Below are 20,026 nucleotides of genomic sequence, written 5' to 3'. Positions count from 1 at the left end.
TCCTCCTCTCCTTCTCCTCTTCCTCTCTCTTCCCCTCTCCCTCCCCCCCTCTTCCCCCCCTTTTTCTCCCGTTTTTCTTCCTTCTCCCCCTTCCTCTTCCTTCTCCCCCTCCCCCTCCTCCTCTCCTCCTCCCCTTTTCCTTTCTCCTCTCTCTCCTCTCCTCCTCTCCCCTCCTCCCCCTCTTCCCCCTCTTCTTTTTTCTCTCCTCTTTCTCCCTTCTCTCCCTTCCTCCTTTTTCCCTTCCCCCCTCTTTCTCCCTCCCTCCTTTTTTCTCTCTTTCTTCCCCTCCCTCTTTTTCCCCCTCCTTTTCCTCCTCTTCTTCCTCTCTCTTCCGTTTCCCTTTTTTTTTTTTTTCCCCCTTCCCTCTCTCTCTCTTTTCCCCTCTTTTCTTTCCTCTTCCTCTCCTTCCCCTTCTTCGGGCCCTCCCTCTCCCTCCCCCTATTCTCTCGCCTCTCTTCTCTCTTCCCTTCCCTCTCTTTCCGGCCCTCTCTCCTCTCGTTCCTCCTCCTCTTCCCTCCCCCCCTCTTCGTCTTCTTCTTCTCTTTCTTTTCTTTCCCCTTCTCTCCTTTTTCCCTTCTCCCTTTTCCTCTCTTCTTTTTCTTCTCTTTTTCTCCTCTCCCTTCTTTCCGCCTTTTTTTTTCCCTCCTCTCCCCCCTCTCTTTCTCTCTCCCCCTCCCTTTCTTTTTTCTTCCCCCCCCGCTCTTTCTCCTTTTTCTTTCTCCTCCCCCTCTCCCTCATCCTCTCTTCTTCTTTCCTTCCCCCCCCCTTCTCCTCCCTCTCCCCGTTTTCCTTCTCTCCTTCCGCCTCCTTTTTCTTCTCTTTTCTCCCCCTTCCCTCTCCTCCCTTCCCTTCCCTCTTTCTTCCCCCCCTTCCCTCCTCTTCTTCCNTTATATATAAAAATAAATATTATTTTATTATTTAAAAATAAAGATATTTATGGTTTTTATTTAATAATAAAGAATAAATAATAATATATTATTATTTAATTAAAAAAAAATTATAATAAATATATAAACGTTTTAATTATTTAATTATAAACCAATTTTATTATATTTTTATAAAAATTAAATATAATAAATTAAACTAAATATTTTTTAAAAAAATTAATAAATATTATTATTAATATTAAATATATAGTAATATATTAAAATAATTTAAATTTATTATAAAAAATAATATTAATTTTAATTATAACGTTTATATTAATATAATATATATTAAAAATAAGTTAATTTTATATATTATTAATAAAATTATATTATTTTAAATAATAAAATTCTTTAAAAATATAATAGCAAAATATATTTGGGATATATTAAAAATAATATAAATAGATATTTATTTTAAACCGCCAAATAATTTAATTTTTAATATAAATATAAATTTTATAATTAATAATTTTATTTTAAATATAAAAATATTATTAATAATTATTAAAGAAATATTTATTAAAATATATAATTTAATTAAAAAAATTAAATATTATTATAAATTATTATAATAGATATATAAGATAATATTAGAAGATTTTTAAAATATTTAAATTAATATCTATTATATCTTATAAATAATTATAAAAATTATTAATAATATAATAAAACTAAATAGTTTAATATTAATATTATTAATATTTAAAATATATTTAAAATTGGTAAATAATTTTTTATATTTCTTTTTAATAACTATTTAAACTATAATAGTTAAAAAAGTAATAAATGAAATTTATAAATTTAAAATTAAACGGTAAATTAATAATATATTAGGTATAAAAAATGGATTAAATATATTAAATATGTTAAATTTATCTTTTTAATCTAAAATATAAATTTATTATAAAAACAATAATTAGATTAGATTTTATAAATTAATTATTTGAAATAATAAAATATATATTATTAAAGTAAATAAAAAATCAATTAAATTTAAAATTATAATTATAAAACTTTATTTTTAAAATAAATCTATTTATATTTTAAACCTTATAAATAAAAAATTAAATTATAAATACGGTAATAATAATAAATTTATTTTTAAAATTAACGCATTTATAATTAAATAATTATAAAAATAACTTTTTAAAAATAAAAATAAACCTTAATAAATAAATTTTTATAATAAAATTTATATATTTTTTAAAGAAATAATAAATATAAAACTATTATTATAATTATATTAAAAAAGGAAAATTATTATCTTAAAATAATTGTTTAAAAAATTAAATATATAAGAAATAAAAGGATTTATTAAATAAAAAGTATTTTTATTTAAAAGATATAATAAGAAAAAATATAAAAACGTTTAATTTTTTAAATTATAGATTATTTATAAAATTAAAAAAAAAGGTATTAATAAATTATATAAGAAATTATAATTTATTATTTAAAATTATAATAATAAAAAAAAAAAGAAATATTTACATAATTATTAATAATTTAACGTTTTAACCAATAAATTATTATTATATTTATTTTATCTTTACAATAAAAAATAAACGGGATAATTATATAATTCCATAATATTATATAAATATATATTTAATTAAATACTAATTTAAACCGTATAATTATTACTAAATTATTTAATAAATTTAAAGATTAATTTTTTAAAAATATTATAATAATTATTATAAAATTATTATATAAAATAATTAAAATTAATATATATTAATAAATAACTTATTTTAAATATTATTAAAAGAAATTTTTTATAATTATATTAATATATAATTTATATCTTTTAATCTTAGAATTATTTAAATAATTTAGTTTAATTAAAATATAAATTAATAATATATTTAAAATATTAAATAAAATATTTAATAAATTAAAAAAAAAATAAAATAAAAAAAGTAAAGTTTAAAATAAAACCTAAATCATATTTTAACAAAAATACTTTGTTAATATTTAATAATTATATTATTTTAATTAATAATAATAATAATATTTATTTATACTAAAAAAAATAAGGTAAAAAAATCACGTTAATCCAAATTAAAAAAAATAATATTATTTAATAATATATATAGTAACAAATTTATAATATTTATATAACTTTAATTTATTAACTTAAAACAATATTTAATATATATAAAATCATTTAATATTAAAAATCTAATAAAACCAAAATTAATAAATTTAATAAATAAATTTAATAATAATTAAATAACTTATTATAAAATCTTTAATATATTAAATTAAATTTTACTATAATAAAAATTTTTATATTTATTAATAAATCATTTATAAATAATAAAGATTTTAATTTTTAAATAAGTTATAAAATCTTTATTGTTAATAAAATTATAACTAATAAATTATTTACTATAATTAATAATTTAATTTATTAAAATTTTATAAAATATAAATAAATTATTTAAAACGTTTTAATAAATAAAATTTATATAATAATATATAATATAAATATAATTATAATAATTAAAATAATAATAACGTTAATATTTAATAAAATTTAATTTTTTATAATATTTATAATTATATATATTAATTTATTTTTATTATATAAATATTTTATTAAATTTAACATAATAAAAAAAATAACTAATAATTAATATTATATTATTTTAATAATTTTATAAATAATAAAAAATTAATAATATTTAATAGATTTATAAATAAAATAATTTAATTAATATAATAATAAAATTTAATATTAATAAAATCTTTAAAACGTTTATTAATATTAATTATATTATAATAAAATTATAAGATTAAATTAAATAAATTTAAAATAATAATATTAATTATTTTTTTAACCAATTTAAATAAATAAATATATATTTTAAAAAAGAAAAAATTATTAAATAAAATAATAATTATATATTTTAAAATATATATATTAATTAATTATTATATTTTTAAATAAATTTAATAAATAAATTTAAGTTATTAATTTATAAACCTTTTTTTTATTTATTAAAATTTTTTTTTTAATTATTTTTATATGTTTTTAATAATATTTTGCTAATAAAAACCGCATTTAATTATAAAATATCTTAAATTATTAACATTAATATTAATAAATTATTAATTTATAATATTATAATCCAACGTTAAATTTTAGGCGTTTTTAAAAACGTAAATATATTATTTTATAAAAAGTTATTAATTTAATTTAATAAAAATAAAGAAAAAAAAAAGATTATAAAAAAAAGCCAATTTTATTATGTTTAAAACGTTTTAAAATTATAACCTTAATTGGCGTATATAATAAACTTACAATATTATATAATTATGTAAAAAAAAAAAAAGTTGTTAATATAGGAATGTTGGTTATGTAATTTAAATAAAACAAACTTATTTATTTTATATATATTTTTACGTATTTTAATTTACAATTAAAATATATATTAAATATCATTAATAATAACTTTATTTATGATATATATAATATTTTTTTATGTTATATGTAATATCTTTGTTCATCCAATAAATAAACTTGGTTGCACGTGATTTGGACCGGATTTGGGAAAGTTATATAAATTAATATATATTAAGTATTATAAATATTTCAATATCTACCTAAGTATTTATGTATCAAATGTATGGTCGGGTGCACGGTTGGCGCATCTCACGTGAAAGTGGATGTGCTGTTTCTTTAGTCGATCTATACTGTGTCTTTAGAGTTACTGAATGTAGAAATATTGATCGGGATTCTGTGCCGAGAACATGGGCTCTGCTCTCCGCCGTTCCCATGTAAAAAAAAAAAGGTAATCTTATCGAGACAAATCACGTTTCATCCCGCTTAGCCCTATTCATGGATGCATAAGATATCAAGATCCCACATCAACGGTTTCAGTATGTACTGCTGAAGAACGTGAGTCTAAATTAGAGGAGAGAGAGAGAGAGCTTTCTTATTCACAATGAGTGAATGGTAGCTATTGCGTTCGCTATCAAATTTGGTGTACCGCACAGAGCCTCGCGTAGCGAACCAGTACCTAACCATGACAGGCATTCTGGTGACGAACTCGGTGGACGGCATGGTTTTCGGTGGCTGACGGGAGGCTCGTTGGATGTAACGTCAGATCTGAACCATTGCATGAAAGTCGCTCACGAGGTCTTGGCTTCCACTATTGCTGGTTTGGCCTGAGCCAACCCTGTGGTAGTTGTATCGTTCCCGAAAATCCGTAAGACCGTTGGGTCCGTCACCGATGCAAAGAAGAGGTCCGAACGCACTGCGCGCATGGGGATCTTATTTCGTGGTGGACATTTACCTTAGCTTAGCTTATCCCCATCATAGTGTACGTATATGAATCCACATCTCGCCTGGAGATGCCACCGACGTCAGCGGAAAACGATATTGGAACTTCAATGCCTTGAATAACTACCAACTGGCAGACTTGCTATTGTGACTAAGGCGCGGCTGATCAGACTGTCAGAGTCCGTCATCGGGACTAGCTAAGGGTAGCCAATTGGCTTTGTAGGCGCCGCAAGGAGGCGTAAGGAAGGCGGTAGAGAATGTTTTGCCATGACCAATCGTATCCTGTAAGCAGGAAGAGAGGATCGCCTAGGTGCGCTCGGCTGCGTCAAGGGGGGCTATCCACTACGGCGCTCTGAGATCTACCGTATTTACTGACGAGCGTTAAATGGACCATTAGGAGAATTCTTCTGTTCAAAGTCGTTGAATTGAACTCTTCTGCGGCATAGGTATTACGTATTTTTGTATGTTGGTAGTTCGGGCGTTTCTATACAAGGATGATTACTCTATGTATGTATGTATGGGTGAGGCAACTTGAGCCACGTGAGCAATAATCGATCTCAATAAGCCGTTACTTTAAACGTGGATACGATGGCTTATTAGTGCATTCTAACCGAATTTAAAAAAATACTACCTGGTAATAGGAGGTAGATGTAGAAACATTACTGACTCGATGGATCCATAATGATGCGTGATACCTATGCGAGTATGTAAAAGGGAAGCTTTCGGGATTCGGGCTGAGCCGGTATTTTTAATAACGGACGTTCCGTCATATTGAACTTAATTGCTTATACACCCCTTACCCACACGACTGCCTTTTAGTATGCAGGTACCGAATCTATGGGGAGACACACGGTCCTCTAAGACAACAAACCAATATTGAATCGTCAATAAACTATTATTAAGACAAACTATAGTTATAGTTATATAACTACAGATAGTATTAAAGACGCCAACGCCGATGAAAAAGGAGACATGCGCCGTTTGCTATTCAAATCTCAATCTCCCAACGGAAAAAACCCTGGTTGTACTTTTTTATAAATGACCTGGGGCTGAACGACAGGTATTAAGTCCGTGCCAAGGCCCAATTTGTGACGCGATGCCACGCGCATACAGTAGTATGTGTTAAGATGCAACCCTAGATGCTCTAGACTATGTACTATGTATGCCTCCTCCCTTTTGTCTTCCCAGTTCGTACTACCACATAAGAATAACTCGCCTCCCTACTAGTTATGTAGCTACGTACGACCATGAGGGGAATAGGGGGGAATACTGCTCGAAGTTTCATATTTTACATTTCACTCTTTAAAATCAAGGTCTCTTTGAACCAACTAGTTATACATATAAGTATAGTCGACGATCGTATGATACGAGTGCATATCATAAGCAGAAAGTAGGTAAGGAAATTGCAAATCCTTTATTTAGTGGGCGAGGTCGGGGAAGCCAAGACAAGAGACCATGCTTTAAAAGCTTGAGCGTGCCAGCGCGATAGCAGCAAGAAATGACCACGCACAGAACAAACCGAATGTTTGCTCTACACTAGGTAATATATAGTGAATACGTAGACCGTAATTAGTCGGAAATCATAGGTAAGAACCCGCCAGCGCGGACACGGCTTCATTACAAAAACACACAGACCATTTCAGAATACTAGCGGCTTATTACTACCTAATATAAGCAAGGTGTCTACGATGCAAACCCAATAGAGAAACTGCCAACCTCCTTTCTCGGCCGTGTCTTGTCTCCGGTCCCTAATCGTGGAGGATTCTCCGAGCGGGGACGGGCTCGGCGAGCGACAAGTCAACTGTAGTAGTCCCTGCATCTGAACTACCTCCCTAACGTTTAAGCTTGATTTTCACGTAGAACGCCATAAACTGATATGTTTCTATCGGATGAATCTTGCTACTCATGAGATGAGTTGAATTCTTTAAACTAAAATAGTAGTTATTCGTCATTTAAGGTTGGAGATGCGAATACACCCGTATACGCTTATAGCCGGCCGCTGTTTCGAAAAAAAAAAAAATATTACAGAGCTTAGGCCGTAACGTGATGTGTTGGGTGGTTTTGGATTTGCACGTGCTGAATTACAGATGCTATTGTAAATTCGAGATTTTCGCCACGACGGCATAATTGAGAAAAGGCCGCTTATCGCGGTACACTTTCCTCCAGTTAGAAAAATGTATAGTAGGTAGTTTCGAAAAACAACATATGGTTCATTCGTGCAACTGTATGCGAAACATACCTGGTAGCTGGCACGTATAGGAGCTCTCTAGTCTTTAGTCTTGATGGTAATTTGTCGGATATCGCCAGTGTCCACCAATAGTGGTTATACCCTTGAGTCTTTAATAGTGGATTAAAGATATCTCATATTGTACCGTGATCTTATGGAATATTATAGATCGTAATAAAAGCATCTAGACATTTTTATCATGTCATTCTTACTTTATAAATTTCGGCTTGATTAATTGAGTTGAATTTTATAAGAGTCAAAGCGAGTGTCGTTCGTTATATCAGATTTCCTTAACGGGTACCTGTGTTTAAATATTAGCACTCCCGCTCCAGTGGAACACGTACCTAGAAAACAAGGGTAGCTAGGTACCTAGCTCGCCGTCTATTGCCTGTTGTGATAATAATGCGGTTCAGTTCAAAATTAAGAACAAAGGACCCCAGATTCAAAGAAACGTGGAGACTTTTGATCGTGAACCGATTCATTAAGAGGAACTGTTCTTTAGTATATGTAAAGCTACTTGACTACTCTCCATATGTATATGTATATGAGTGAGTCTGTGTCTTATAGAATTATGTCATGTCGGGTTCGCCGCAATACTACTCGAGTCTCGACCCAACACTCTGGAAAAAAAAAATTTGGCACAATATTTGGTACAGACCTACTAAAGAAGTGTGATTATGGCAGGTTGTGGCATCATGTAAAGTATGCAAGTCAGGTATATGCTAATCTTAGCGGCCAGCCCAGACCGGATCAGTGGATAAGTTACCGTAATAGAATTTAAGGACATTAGCGTGCCTGCAGTTCCAAGTGAGCTCTACTTTGTACATTACAAACAGCCTAGCAGAAAAAAATTGGAAGTCGACTTCTTCGGCAGCACTTGACAGCGTTTGAACCCTGGTTCGTCTTGTGGCAGCTGCAGTGGGCAGCCCCTACCAGCCTACCTAACTTGGCAGACCCGGTCGCCTCTCGCCTCTTTTTTTTTTCTCTTGCAACAAACTTGCACCCGGAGCGGAACCATTTCCCTTTATTACCAACTCTAAAATTCTCCCCCCTAGTTCAGGTAGTGTAGCCATCTTTTCCCACCGATACACCAACCATCCAACCATCTCATAACGCCTGAATCGAGTCGCTGCCCTCTTTCCTAAACGCCGCGATTCTTTTCTCTTTTCCTCTTCGTTTCGTCTCTAATCCTATCTTTCGATCTGGATGGAGACATCCGTCTTTTCATAGAGTCCGCCGCGCTGGAGATTCGGGCCTCCAACTTGTTTTACATTGTCCGTCACGGAACGATCTAATACTGCCTAAGAAATACAGCGGTCTGAGGCATTTGACCAACTTCGACAGTCGAGTCACGATCGAACGTCCGAATTCATTTCCCAATTAATCGTATCTTCTTATTTTCGTCCTTTATACCTGCCGCAAATCCTAGAAACGTATCCGACCGACGCCTTAACCCCATCGTTGAAACAAATTACATCTCGATTTCTATTGTTCTGTCAGCCCATTGACAATTGCGCCAGCAGAAGAGACTTTGATTTTCTTATTACGCATTTTTCAAGGACATCAGTTTCCAAATTCTGCTGCCCAAGTACAGAAAGAACTGAACTTGGCACTTTTCCGTACTTTGCATTAACTTCCCGCATTACATTCTACGCGTCCATTTCGACCCATTGAAGAGGTGGTCTGCGTTTCGTATATAGAAGGGTCATTTCCAAGGACGCAACCGCCGCTTCCAGCCATAATACCCACATATCGGCGTTTCTGTACCATCCTACAGCACCACCCTTCTTCAATTCTGCCGATATCATCATCATTCTTGAAATTCTATATCGCTCAACATGAGAGAAGTTAACTTCAGCATCCCCAACGTCAATAAGGCGTCGGTGGGCATCACCACCGCCTTATACGACCGCCGGGCACTTGATTGCACTTCCACTCTCCCCCTCATCAACTCCCTCAATCATCTCGCTTATCTTACGACTTCTTCGGCTCGCATTCGGGATATCCTAACCGTCGACGGAGGGATCGAGAGGCTGGTATGCATATTGAAACAGGGACGGAGCAAAGATATGATGGATATGTGGAAGTGGAATCTAGCCTTCCAGTGTGTAGTCAACATAGGAGTTAGAGGAACTGAGAATGTGAGGACTCGGGTGGTCGAGGCTGATATGGTTCCCGTTATCGCGACTATACTTGATAACTATATTAAGGTTATCGAAAAGTGCCGCGAAAAGGCAGAAGAGGCTAAGCAGAAACAGATAGCTGACCACCAGCAGCGACACCGGAGTCATAGCCATCGGGAGCCGCCATTTAAATCATCTTTCGCAAACCGGTCTAGTCGTTTAGACCTCGACCAAAGGACTTTCCTCCATCGGAATGCTCCACCGCCGTCTATCGATGTTGCAGCGGCTTCTTTTGCGAGCACGTCGGCTGCGGCTGCAGCTGAGCAGGCTACTACTGAGGTTGCTCCAGCTATCCCATCATTCCCTATAACCTCTCCTCCAGATCGTTCTGCTTTCCCTAACCACCGTCATCATCACCATCATCACCACCACCACCACCATCATCATCATCACAGACAAGAAAGTCGGCCGAACATTATATCACCGTCGCGACAGGTGATCCAGCCCTTGGTGAGTGCGGTCCCGACTATGGAGGCGGTTGATGGTTTCATTCGTCCTGTTCGAGACATCGACCGACTACCATCAATGGTACCAGTTTTTCACCCTGGCCTACCATCGCAGCCTACTTCGCCTACCACTCCTTTACCTCCGCCTCAAACCCACTCGCCGGCGGTTAGACCTACCTCAGAACTAGTACCAAATGGCCGATCTAGACGACGCCCTTCCATACGTCATCAGAACTCGACCACGGATGCGGATGATTTGAATGCAACTGATAGTGTGCAATCAGACGAGTCTCAAGATGCCGAGATGTCTGGTACTGCTGACATCCAGCCTTCGGTTGGTTTCCAGGACATTGCTATGGAAGAAGGCGATTAGTACTCTAGCTGGTGCTGCCTCGACTTGACAACGCCGACCGTCTCCGAGATCCCAGACGCAGGAACCTTCAACATCACGCATCGAACCCCTCTAGACGGCAGTCTCCCAAATAACACGCCGACTCCCGGACCGGCAATGGGTCTCTCTCCCAACCGCCCCATTGTGCCTACTCCGCAACCATCTCTTCCTAACCATGCAAGTGTACCACGATACCTCTTGGATCGCCCAGTCCCTCCGAACCCGCAGATGCTAGCAGCGATGCCCAGAGAGGAAGATGTATTAATGTCTCTCCAACTTCTGGCATACGTTTCAAAGTACTGCAATTTGAGGTCATATTTCCAACAGAGTCACCTGGTGCCGCGGCTTCAAATAGGGAAGGAGTTGCAATTACTTGACGGTGATAACATAACGGCAGAATCATTGGGACAGCAAGAATATGAGGAAGAATATCTCCTTCCAAACGATTTCAACATATTCCCATTGGTCGAGAAGTTCACAGTACGGTATCACAGTACCGATATGCAATATTGGGCTGGGGTCGTGATGCGTAACCTCTGCCGCAAGGACGATACCCGAGGTGGCATTCGACAATGTGCATACTACCAGTGCGGTAAATGGGAGGAATACACGCGGCAGTTTGCTAAGTGCCGGCGATGCCGTCGAACGAAGTACTGCAGCAAGGAGTGCCAAAAGAGTGCTTGGGCATTCCACCGTCACTGGTGTGTTGCCACTTCGCAATGATCATGCCTTTCTATTCCATATCCACATCTCACGTCATTACATTTCACATGGCGTTTTCTCAGCATAAATGTTCTACTTGATCGATTTGATTCATGACTTGAATTGCATCGCGAAAGCAAGCATAGCACCAACATGGCGTCTGCGCTCTGATACCACTGATTTTGCTCAGCATTATGGCTCTCCTTTGTCACTGGCTGCTATTGGACGGATTATTACGAAATGCAGCCCCCTCCCCTTTTTTCTCGAAATCTCATCGCATTTGAGGTCAATTGGGCGTGGCGGTCCCATCGTAAAGCCTATTTAGGCTTTGACGACCGCCTCATAAGTTTTGACCAGCATCATGGTGACTGTGTGGCGTTGATTAAGTCTAGCCCCCTTGGTTCGCTATTGGCGAGAACAGGGCCTAGATTTAATAGCCGTTCACTTATCCATGCCATCGAGCAAGCCGTTTTGGCAGTTTTGCATTGCTCGTACACTTCATTTCATTAGTTTATGGGGTCCCAACAGGTTCACCGGAAAAAAGTGTCATTCTAAACCGTTGACGGCCCAGCCGTCGGGGTCGTCTCGATCTCCTTTGAGGTCGTTTGGTTCCATTGTTTTTATATAAGGGCAACAGCCGGTGGCGATCGAGGCGAAACGAAGAGGACAGTCTTCCATCGTCCTCCGCAGGTCTGGGGAGGAAGTCATTCGGCAGGGTACTCAGCCGAGATGGGGGGCGTTATTAAGGTCACTCGAGGAAAAGCCGATCCGAGGAACAGACATAAACCTGATAGGAGTCTACGAATAGTTGCTGCACGGCAGGTCTACTTGCCAATCCCCCGAATTCTACGATTTGTATCTTTATCATAACTACAAGAAGATCAATGAAACCAATTCAAAAATTTCAAACTAAAATCAAATGAACAAGGTTACCGTGTGGTGATATGATGCTTGTATTCGTAAATTGCTATGACAGCTGAGGGGAGCTAGTTTGTTCACTCTGTGCTATTAGAGCTAAATATCATTACTTAACTAAACGTTAAATAAGACCAGTGAATATTAAGTCAGGCGCGCGGCGGCTAAAAACCGCGGTGAATATAATATATGTATAAACAGACTATGCTCAGAGCATACGGCATCCAAATATATCTATCTAATGCCATTAATGCGACATATATACTATAATCAAGCTTAGCCGATCCTTAATAAGGATCTTGGTTGACTTGTTATTATTACTATCGTTATTTTGATATCAGATTTACTTCTATGTGTATAGTAGACTGCCCCTTTTCGTGAACTGTAGGATTTTTTCTAGCGGGGGCCGGTAGTTATGGTTTAGCTAAGTGAGTAGTGTAGGAAGACTCCCTTGGTATGTGACTGTCCTTTTGGTTGTTGAGTACCTAGGTAAACTACCTAATGCATCTAAGCCCCCTTAACTCATAGGCTGGTAGCTGGTTAGCCAATGCCTCAAAAGGAGGCGTTTTTGTAAGCGGATAAATGTTGGGTATAAGTGTAATAATATTGTTGTCCGTAAATGCTGGATACCTTGATGGCCGTTGATGATGATGTCTCGAAAGTTTGATTGCGTATTAGGAACCCTGAGGGCCGAGCCTACTAATATCCAATGACCTCGAGGCGAGTAAAGTCTTCTGGATCTAGTCTTGTTATACTGGTTATGTATATCAGAGCTAGAAGATAGGCTTAGAGAGACACTAGGAACGTATTAATTAGTTAAAGTTTTTCAACTATGAATGTTCTATATTGAAATGTGTGTGTATTGTACAAGATATACGATATACGCCTATAAACATATAAAGACCAAGTACGAAGGGCATCTAGGTTAAAGTACAACCGATATTCATTGGTGTATACCACTATTAGGTTTATTAGCTGAAATCGTAGGCTTGGTTTTAATAAGCTGTTGTTAATGACGTGAGTTGTATGATATTGGCGAGCGACTGAGGCGATAAATACTATTATAGCCTTTTTATATATACAGAGGCATAGGGAAATGTGCTTATGGTAACTATATGGGATATTCCCCCCATCTATTAATTTTATAATTATAGAGAGTGTGATAATGTAATACGTATGTATACAAGTTCGTTTAGTATTAGAGCAGTATTACTATGCGGCTTGTTAATAGGCCAACAAGACTAAGGGGAAGAGATTATTAGAATTGCAAATACTATCTTCAAGCTTACTTTACATTAGATACAGTAGAACTATGTGGTATAATTATTTAGGTTAAGAGAAGAACTGCAGTAGACGCAGATAGGCGGTTATGGGATAGCCAAAGGGGTAGACTTTTCCAGTAGTTATATTTAACTCTCAATTAGTTAGATAATAACCTGATACTAATCATATATAGACATTTCATAGCCATTGAGTTTATAAGCGATCCTACTTTTACTGGCATTACTCAGAGAAAATAGCGAAATGATCATTGTAGTGAACCCCTATAATTTACATGATACTCAACCATACGAGATGTTTCTGAGCAGGCGTGTATAAGCTGCCCATTAGACCTATACATATAGATCTGGATGGCTGGCTCGTTGCGTTATTTGAAATATGTGTCTACTCTAATCTTTAATAAGGGCATATGCGAATGTCTTGGTTATTAAAAGCCGAGGCGTTATTGGCAGTGCAGGTTTGGAACAGGGGCGGATGTTTAAGATAAGGCGAGGCTGAGTTTAGTTCTCGCTAGCGTTAGTAATTCATTCAGCTCAGTTAGATGTACCTATTAGGTATCATATCTGGAACTCGTAGATGCACTTTCTTCAATTCTCCTATATGTATTGGGCAACTGCAGTCATGTAATTGATACTATTGGTAAGTGCGGTCGGACAGCGTGCTAGCGATCATACGAATTGCGGCTCTTGAAACCCAGCCGTGTCGGTTTCAGAACCAATAGCAACCCCTTGATTCATATTAAGTACTGTATTGGCTGTTCCGTACCCTATAGCTGAAAGGGTCATTTGGTTATCACGTTAGCCATGGTTTGGGGACTTTTAATATTTTAGTTAACTACCTATCGACTTATTTTTACTCCTCTTACTCTTTTTTTTCTTTCTTTTTACCTACTCTTTCTTTTTGACAGTGTTTAGTTGTCTGCCGAGAGTAATATATAAGTCGTGTCTTTATCTATTCAAGAAGTACTTACTTATCTAAGGTATATTACATCTTCTGATTGTAAGTGTCCATTTCCCCTGTGAGGCTGCAGATGTAGGTGTAGTTGTGTAACCGTAGCATCTATTTAAAGCCAACTAGTTGTTAGCAAGAACATGCTGCTACGGTGTTACGGTGTTACGACCAGGAACAAAAAGTCTTGGCAGCGTTGAACCCCACTATCATCACCGCCGTTGAAGCTTCTCCAACCCCTCCTCTAACAAAGATAGGGGCTTTATTCACATTTTACTCTTGTGTCTACAAGCTAACAAAACATTAACCTGTAGTCATCATGGCTACGCGACCGAGTTTGTTTACCAGAGGGCTTTCCTCCCTCTCACAGAGCACCGATGCGAACTCGCCGAATGTCAGCTCGCCCGCCGAGCAGCGAGACGATGCTAAGCGCAACTTGTTCAAGACCATGCGCCCTCTGCCCACCCAGCATTACTGGAACGTCTATTTTGATAGGTAAGATATTAATATGATGCACGCTCATTTAATAGATATTTTTTCTAACGTTAGTGTTTTCGTCTAGACAAGCTAAAGATCAAAAGAAGGAAGACGATGCCAACTACCAGGCATCGCTAGAACAGCTAGGAACCCAGATCGAGTCGGTCCAAGACTTTTGGCGATACAACAACAATACCCCAGTAGACCAGATAAAGATGCGCGAGTCTATCTACTTGTTCAAGAGCGGTTTCAAACCTATTTGGGAGGATCGCCGTAACGTGCTGGGTGGTAGTTGGACCTTTCGCGTGCCTAAAAGTTCCGGCCCCGACTTTTGGACCCGCATCCAGCTGATGGCCATCGGCGAAAAGCTACAAGAGGTTTTGGAGGAAGGCGACCAGATCTGTGGTGTTGGCCTCTCCGTGCGTTTCAACTCGCACCTGGTTTCCATCTGGCACCGCGACGCGTCTAAGCAAAAGTCCATTGATAATCTACTACAAGCTGTCTTAGACGACTTACCTCCTGAGCTAACGCCGAAGTCCGATAACTACTTCTACAAGAAGCACTCGGACCACCCCGGTTTCAACCCGCCTCCCGAGCTTAAGGCAGTCATAGACTCGCAAAAGAAGACCCTGGAGGCGGCCGCAGCTAAGAGCGCTGCTACCGAGGCCCCTCCATCGGAGTAAATGTCAACTTAACATAGCACATGGCATACGAGAAAGGAAAGCATTAGCGAGTTTTTGGACTTCTGCTAATGTACAGTCTGCGAGACTCATGTACGCACATTTTGCGGATATTAGACGGTTCACCTCCGTGATACAAGCCATCTTGTTTTCCCATTGATCGTACGAGGGGCTGCATTTTTGGCGTTTACAGTGGATATAAGTAGATTACAATTGTTGAAATCTCTTGGAAATATGGATGCTACATACAAGAGTGACAATTTCATGGGCTAGACTTGCAATAGGACTTTGGGTTCCATTGTCCTGTTGTAACTCGAGCATAAGTGCAGGTATGTGGTCTCGATATATAAATATAATAGACTCTATCACACCGAGAATACATCTAGTTTTTGGTAATTTGAATAGCCCTTTCTTTATTATAGTGTTGCTGTACTCTAGTAAATTCATTATGATACTATTGTTGATTTGGAAGAATACCTATCAGTCTTTCAAAGGCAAAGGCTTAGTTAGACTCGGTGGTTTGGTGATAGATGTATGTACATGCCGAAGCAATTCTATAACATGTCACTTATCTCATTAGAAGTTTAATATGCTAGAATAAACAGTAGCCTGTTGTGTGAAATAAGGTGCTAGATGACATAACTTGTAGTTTAATAGAGGTAACTACCTAGATATACTCTTTTATAACAGCATCTTTAGGGGGAACCCACAGCTCCTGAACCTTTCCGTCAAATGCCTAAAAACCCACTGCTGGCTGAACTTTATTAACGAACTTTTGGCCCATTTGCCTTATCTCCTATCGTACATTCTATTACTGCCTTATCCACCGCCGTTAGCAAAAATAGAAACAGAGAAGCCTCGCACGGGATATGCTTACCTTGCTGCCAAGTTCGTAAGTTGGTGAGCGGATGTCCATTTCCCAATTTCCGCCCATAAAAATGATAAATGCACATATCCCATCGGAATCTTACGAAAGGTGTTTATAGGCGCCCACCAATTCATTCACTCACACATCCCATCCCGTCTGTGTCCCTAACAAAATCTCACTTCCATTCCGCGAAACACGCACGCCCTCACTTCCACGCCCCCGCGCGCCTCATAACCTCCTCAAACTCGGCCCTCCCCACGCCCTTACCCACTCCCGCTCCCCCGTTCGCCTCCAGAATCATGTCCTTAAGTAACTGGTCATCGACGTCCTGCTTGAGCGTCATAGCGACGCGGCGAAGATGCGACAACGTCAACACCTCATCCGCACCCGCACCATTCCCACCCCCGGTAAACAACCGAAATGCCTCGTCGACTTCTTCCGCCGCGGGCCCGGACTCCCGCGCGTGCAACTTCAGCGCGCATAGCGCGACGAACGGCTCGTACGACGCGTATCCTTCGTCCTCCGGGTCGAGGATCTCGAGGAACTCGGCTAGCTCGGGTTTGCTGGGGGGGAGGCCTAGGGCGCTGAGATGTGCTGTTAGCTTGTACCTTATACGATGGTGATACGGCCTAGTAGAGTAGGATGTAGAGGCTAGAAAGAAAGAGAAAGAGAACCTACACCATAGCCCGCCGTACGTCCTTAATCGGTATGACGCCCTCCTTCTCGCCCTCCGCCGGCTCCGCAAACAGCGCAAACGCCTCCTTTATCTCGCGTTCCTCTCGCGCCGAGATATTGTGCTCTTTAGCTAATTTGGACTGTTTCTCTTTCGGCGCGGCGGCGGCGGCGGTGGTTGCGGCTTTGCGTTTTGGCGGCTACGTCATTAGCTTGATGATCGCGCTTAACGGGTCGGTGTGTTTTGATATGACTGACCATGGTCCCGCGTATTGGGAAAACTGATACTGATATGGTAGGTAGATAGGTACCTAGATGGATGTCGAATTAGGTAATCTTGAATTAGCTTAGAGGTGTTGAAGCTTAAGTTTAGGTATGTAGAGCTCTATACAACCGGTAGGTAAGGCTTCAGCCCGGTCCACATTTAGCCGTTCCGGTTAGGTACGGCCCGCCCGAAGTTTAGGAGCAGGTAACTATAGTTATATTGCATAGAAACTTAGAAACTCTTTTTTCCTTTAAATTGAATTTCTATTACTAGACTATGCGACATCACATCATAAATACATAGTATGCTAGGAGTTCACCTTCAAATGGTCTTGTGAGGACGAGCTGGTAAAAAATAATACCCTAGGGCAAGCATATAAGTTGATAATATGACGACTAAAATATCAGTAATAGCAATTATATAAATAGCATATTAGCATGTTCCTATGTCTTACTCTACAAGCCAGGGTTTGCTACTTGGTAAAGATCTAACTTAACCTACCTACTTCCGGCGGTTTAAAACTCGCAACCAGGCCGTCAAGCTTGCTGCTCCATTCTATCGGCAAAGCCTTATATATGCCCCTGACCTGCAACTCGCCAGCTTTGCCGATCATCCATATGTGTTCGAAGCCTATCCACAAGGCCATAAAATGTGCCAATATCACCATAGCTCTCGGTCTCTTTTCCTCTATGAATTTGGTGAATTCCGGGGGCACGTAGACAGCAAAGCGGCCGAACCTCCTTATAGCAGCAAAATCTCGTTCACCGTCGGCAAGTGCTCTGTGTACGGAGCATATGTACGACATAGCGTTTCCGTATACACATCTCACATTTTCATCGTCTAGTTCGTGGTCCTCTTGTGCCGCATTCGATCCAGGTCCGGCGGGGTGTTCTAGGAGCCAGTCGAGCGAACTATGATCACAAGTAATCAACTCCTTATAATTACTTAAATCAGGTGGCCCTTTCTCAAACGCCGCTATCCTCTGGGCGTCCTCTGGATCGGCCAGCCCCTCGGCGGTGTTTAGTATATCACCCGAACCTCGTCCCATGTGCAACCACTGGACCGGGGGCTCCCAAGGATCTACGGCCATTGTTTGAACCAGGCCTATCGAATGTGCTACCATCCGAATACTAGTGAAGCAGACGAATAGAGCATGTTTAGACATCCCTAGCAATAACTCATCGATATCGCGCCGCTGTTCTCTACACATGATATGGTAAACCTGTTGCAATTTCATAAGTTCGATTCGCTCCTGTTTATCCGTGCTTTTCGTCCAGAGGTATAAAGCCGAGTTAGCAAATATTACGTAAAGCAAGGCGGATCGATTTTGCTGAACTGCCATGCGTGTGGCTAGTTCGGGGATTTCGTGTTGCCACATGTGTGCGATCTCCTGGCTTTGTGGTATAGAGAACGGTTGCGACATGTTCGTATAGTAATTGTATAATAAGCGTAGTTCCCAGAATCGTCGCCATGGTCCCTCGGGTAGGCTGATATCGGTATCTGAGCTGTCATCTGCAGGGGTAACATAAGATGAAGACGGCGAGGAGTAAAATCCTGGGCCATTTGGTGAGTACACCACCGGCTTAATATCATTGCCGAAAAGACCCGGAGGACTGTTCACTGGCGACGGGCGTGAAGCGACGTCGTAAGTAGATGCTAACTTGCTACTGGAAGCCGTGGAAGCTGTGGCATGGCTGATTGGCCTACTATCATGTCGGGTAGCCGACGTTGATCTCCCAGTGGCTACCGAAGACGCTTGACTCGTAGTCAAATATACGCACTCAACCGCATGTCTTGAGCAAGAGCCGCAACTTGGTCGAATTTCATCACACTACAACGGGAAGTTAGGAATATATTCTACGGGATGTACTTGTGGCCAAGAGAACCCCTCAGCCAGAAGCGGGTAATGGCTTTGTAGGCGAAATGCGCCATAGCCCCTTAACTAACCTTGACTCGTCTCTGCTTACATCGCGTACATCCGGTACGAGACTTTTTATGATAGAGCCGCGGACCGCGTGGCTTGTGCTCTTGCGTGCTACTGTCGTTCATACCGATAAGACTGGAGTAATTTCGAGAACGCCAAGGCCTGATCTTAGCAAGTTATAAGTCTTGCGATGACTTGTGCTACCACGTTAGCACTAAGAATATCTTTAAACTTGGTCTTGCGTCCCCGCTGGTTCATTGTAGTTATGATGCCAGCCTGAATTGATTCATTGCGAGCCCGAGGCTATTCAACTGACGATGCCGACTAGAGATGGGGGAATGTCCATCAGCGTGAATCCATTTGGATCGAACGGACCGATCCAAATGCGGCACGGCACAGCACGATAAGCCTGTTTGCCACAATCCATCTTCATAGGCCTGTGGCTACTGTCGTATTTACCTAGGTGTAGGTGGGCCAGTGCTAACTTCATTCGTCCTCGAAAAATTATTACGGGTTGAAGAAAGAGAGAGGTCGAGTATGGGGGATTAAGGAGACCTTTTATAAGTCTATTAACCTCATAAGATTTCATAAGAGTAAGGCTGTCACACCGAAGCCAAATCTCGGAACCAAACTACTGGGTCTGTTGTTCCCAATAAATAATAAACGGCATGTTCACCCGATTTCAAAGTGTATGGGGATGCAGATTTGTGTAGCGTTGGGAAGCTGGAAGCGATTGCGAAAGCGATACCCGATAATCAGATACCGCTTTGTTACTGCTACCTCTGTTCCTGCATGATAAGCGACATACAATATGTCGGGTACATGTATAT

At 38.8% G+C, this 20,026-nt stretch overlaps 3 protein-coding genes across 3 annotated transcripts; 2 read left to right on the top strand and 1 right to left on the bottom strand.

Annotated features, from left to right (window-relative positions):
* Positions 1–9,282: 9,282 nt before the first annotated feature.
* GL218_02251 (MYND-type zinc finger protein samB) lies at positions 9,283–10,446 on the top strand (the record flags this gene model as incomplete). The annotated part of the gene is made up of 1 exon (XM_033578753.1): positions 9,283–10,446. One exon carries the CDS (start codon positions 9,283–9,285, stop codon positions 10,444–10,446), a length of 1,164 nt encoding a protein of 387 aa, XP_033439421.1.
* A 4,183-nt stretch (positions 10,447–14,629) lies between these two features.
* Positions 14,630–15,470, top strand: GL218_02250 (Eukaryotic translation initiation factor 4E type 3; the record flags this gene model as incomplete). Its single annotated transcript, XM_033578752.1, has 2 exons — positions 14,630–14,805; positions 14,873–15,470. 2 exons carry the CDS (start codon positions 14,630–14,632, stop codon positions 15,468–15,470), a joined length of 774 nt encoding a protein of 257 aa, XP_033439422.1.
* A 1,070-nt stretch (positions 15,471–16,540) lies between these two features.
* On the bottom strand, positions 16,541–19,321 carry GL218_02249 (Caltractin; the record flags this gene model as incomplete). Its single annotated transcript, XM_033578751.1, has 4 exons — positions 16,541–16,919; positions 17,014–17,207; positions 17,778–19,103; positions 19,220–19,321. 4 exons carry the CDS (start codon positions 19,319–19,321, stop codon positions 16,541–16,543), a joined length of 2,001 nt encoding a protein of 666 aa, XP_033438470.1.
* Positions 19,322–20,026: the final 705 nt, after the last annotated feature.

This window comes from Daldinia childiae, assembly GCF_008694065.1.
Source record: "Daldinia childiae strain JS-1345 chromosome Unknown Scaffold2, whole genome shotgun sequence".
NCBI classification, from domain to species: domain Eukaryota; kingdom Fungi; phylum Ascomycota; class Sordariomycetes; order Xylariales; family Hypoxylaceae; genus Daldinia; species Daldinia childiae.
Note: the sequence above shows the minus strand (reverse complement) of the source record. Positions and strands in the feature narration are given on the sequence as shown.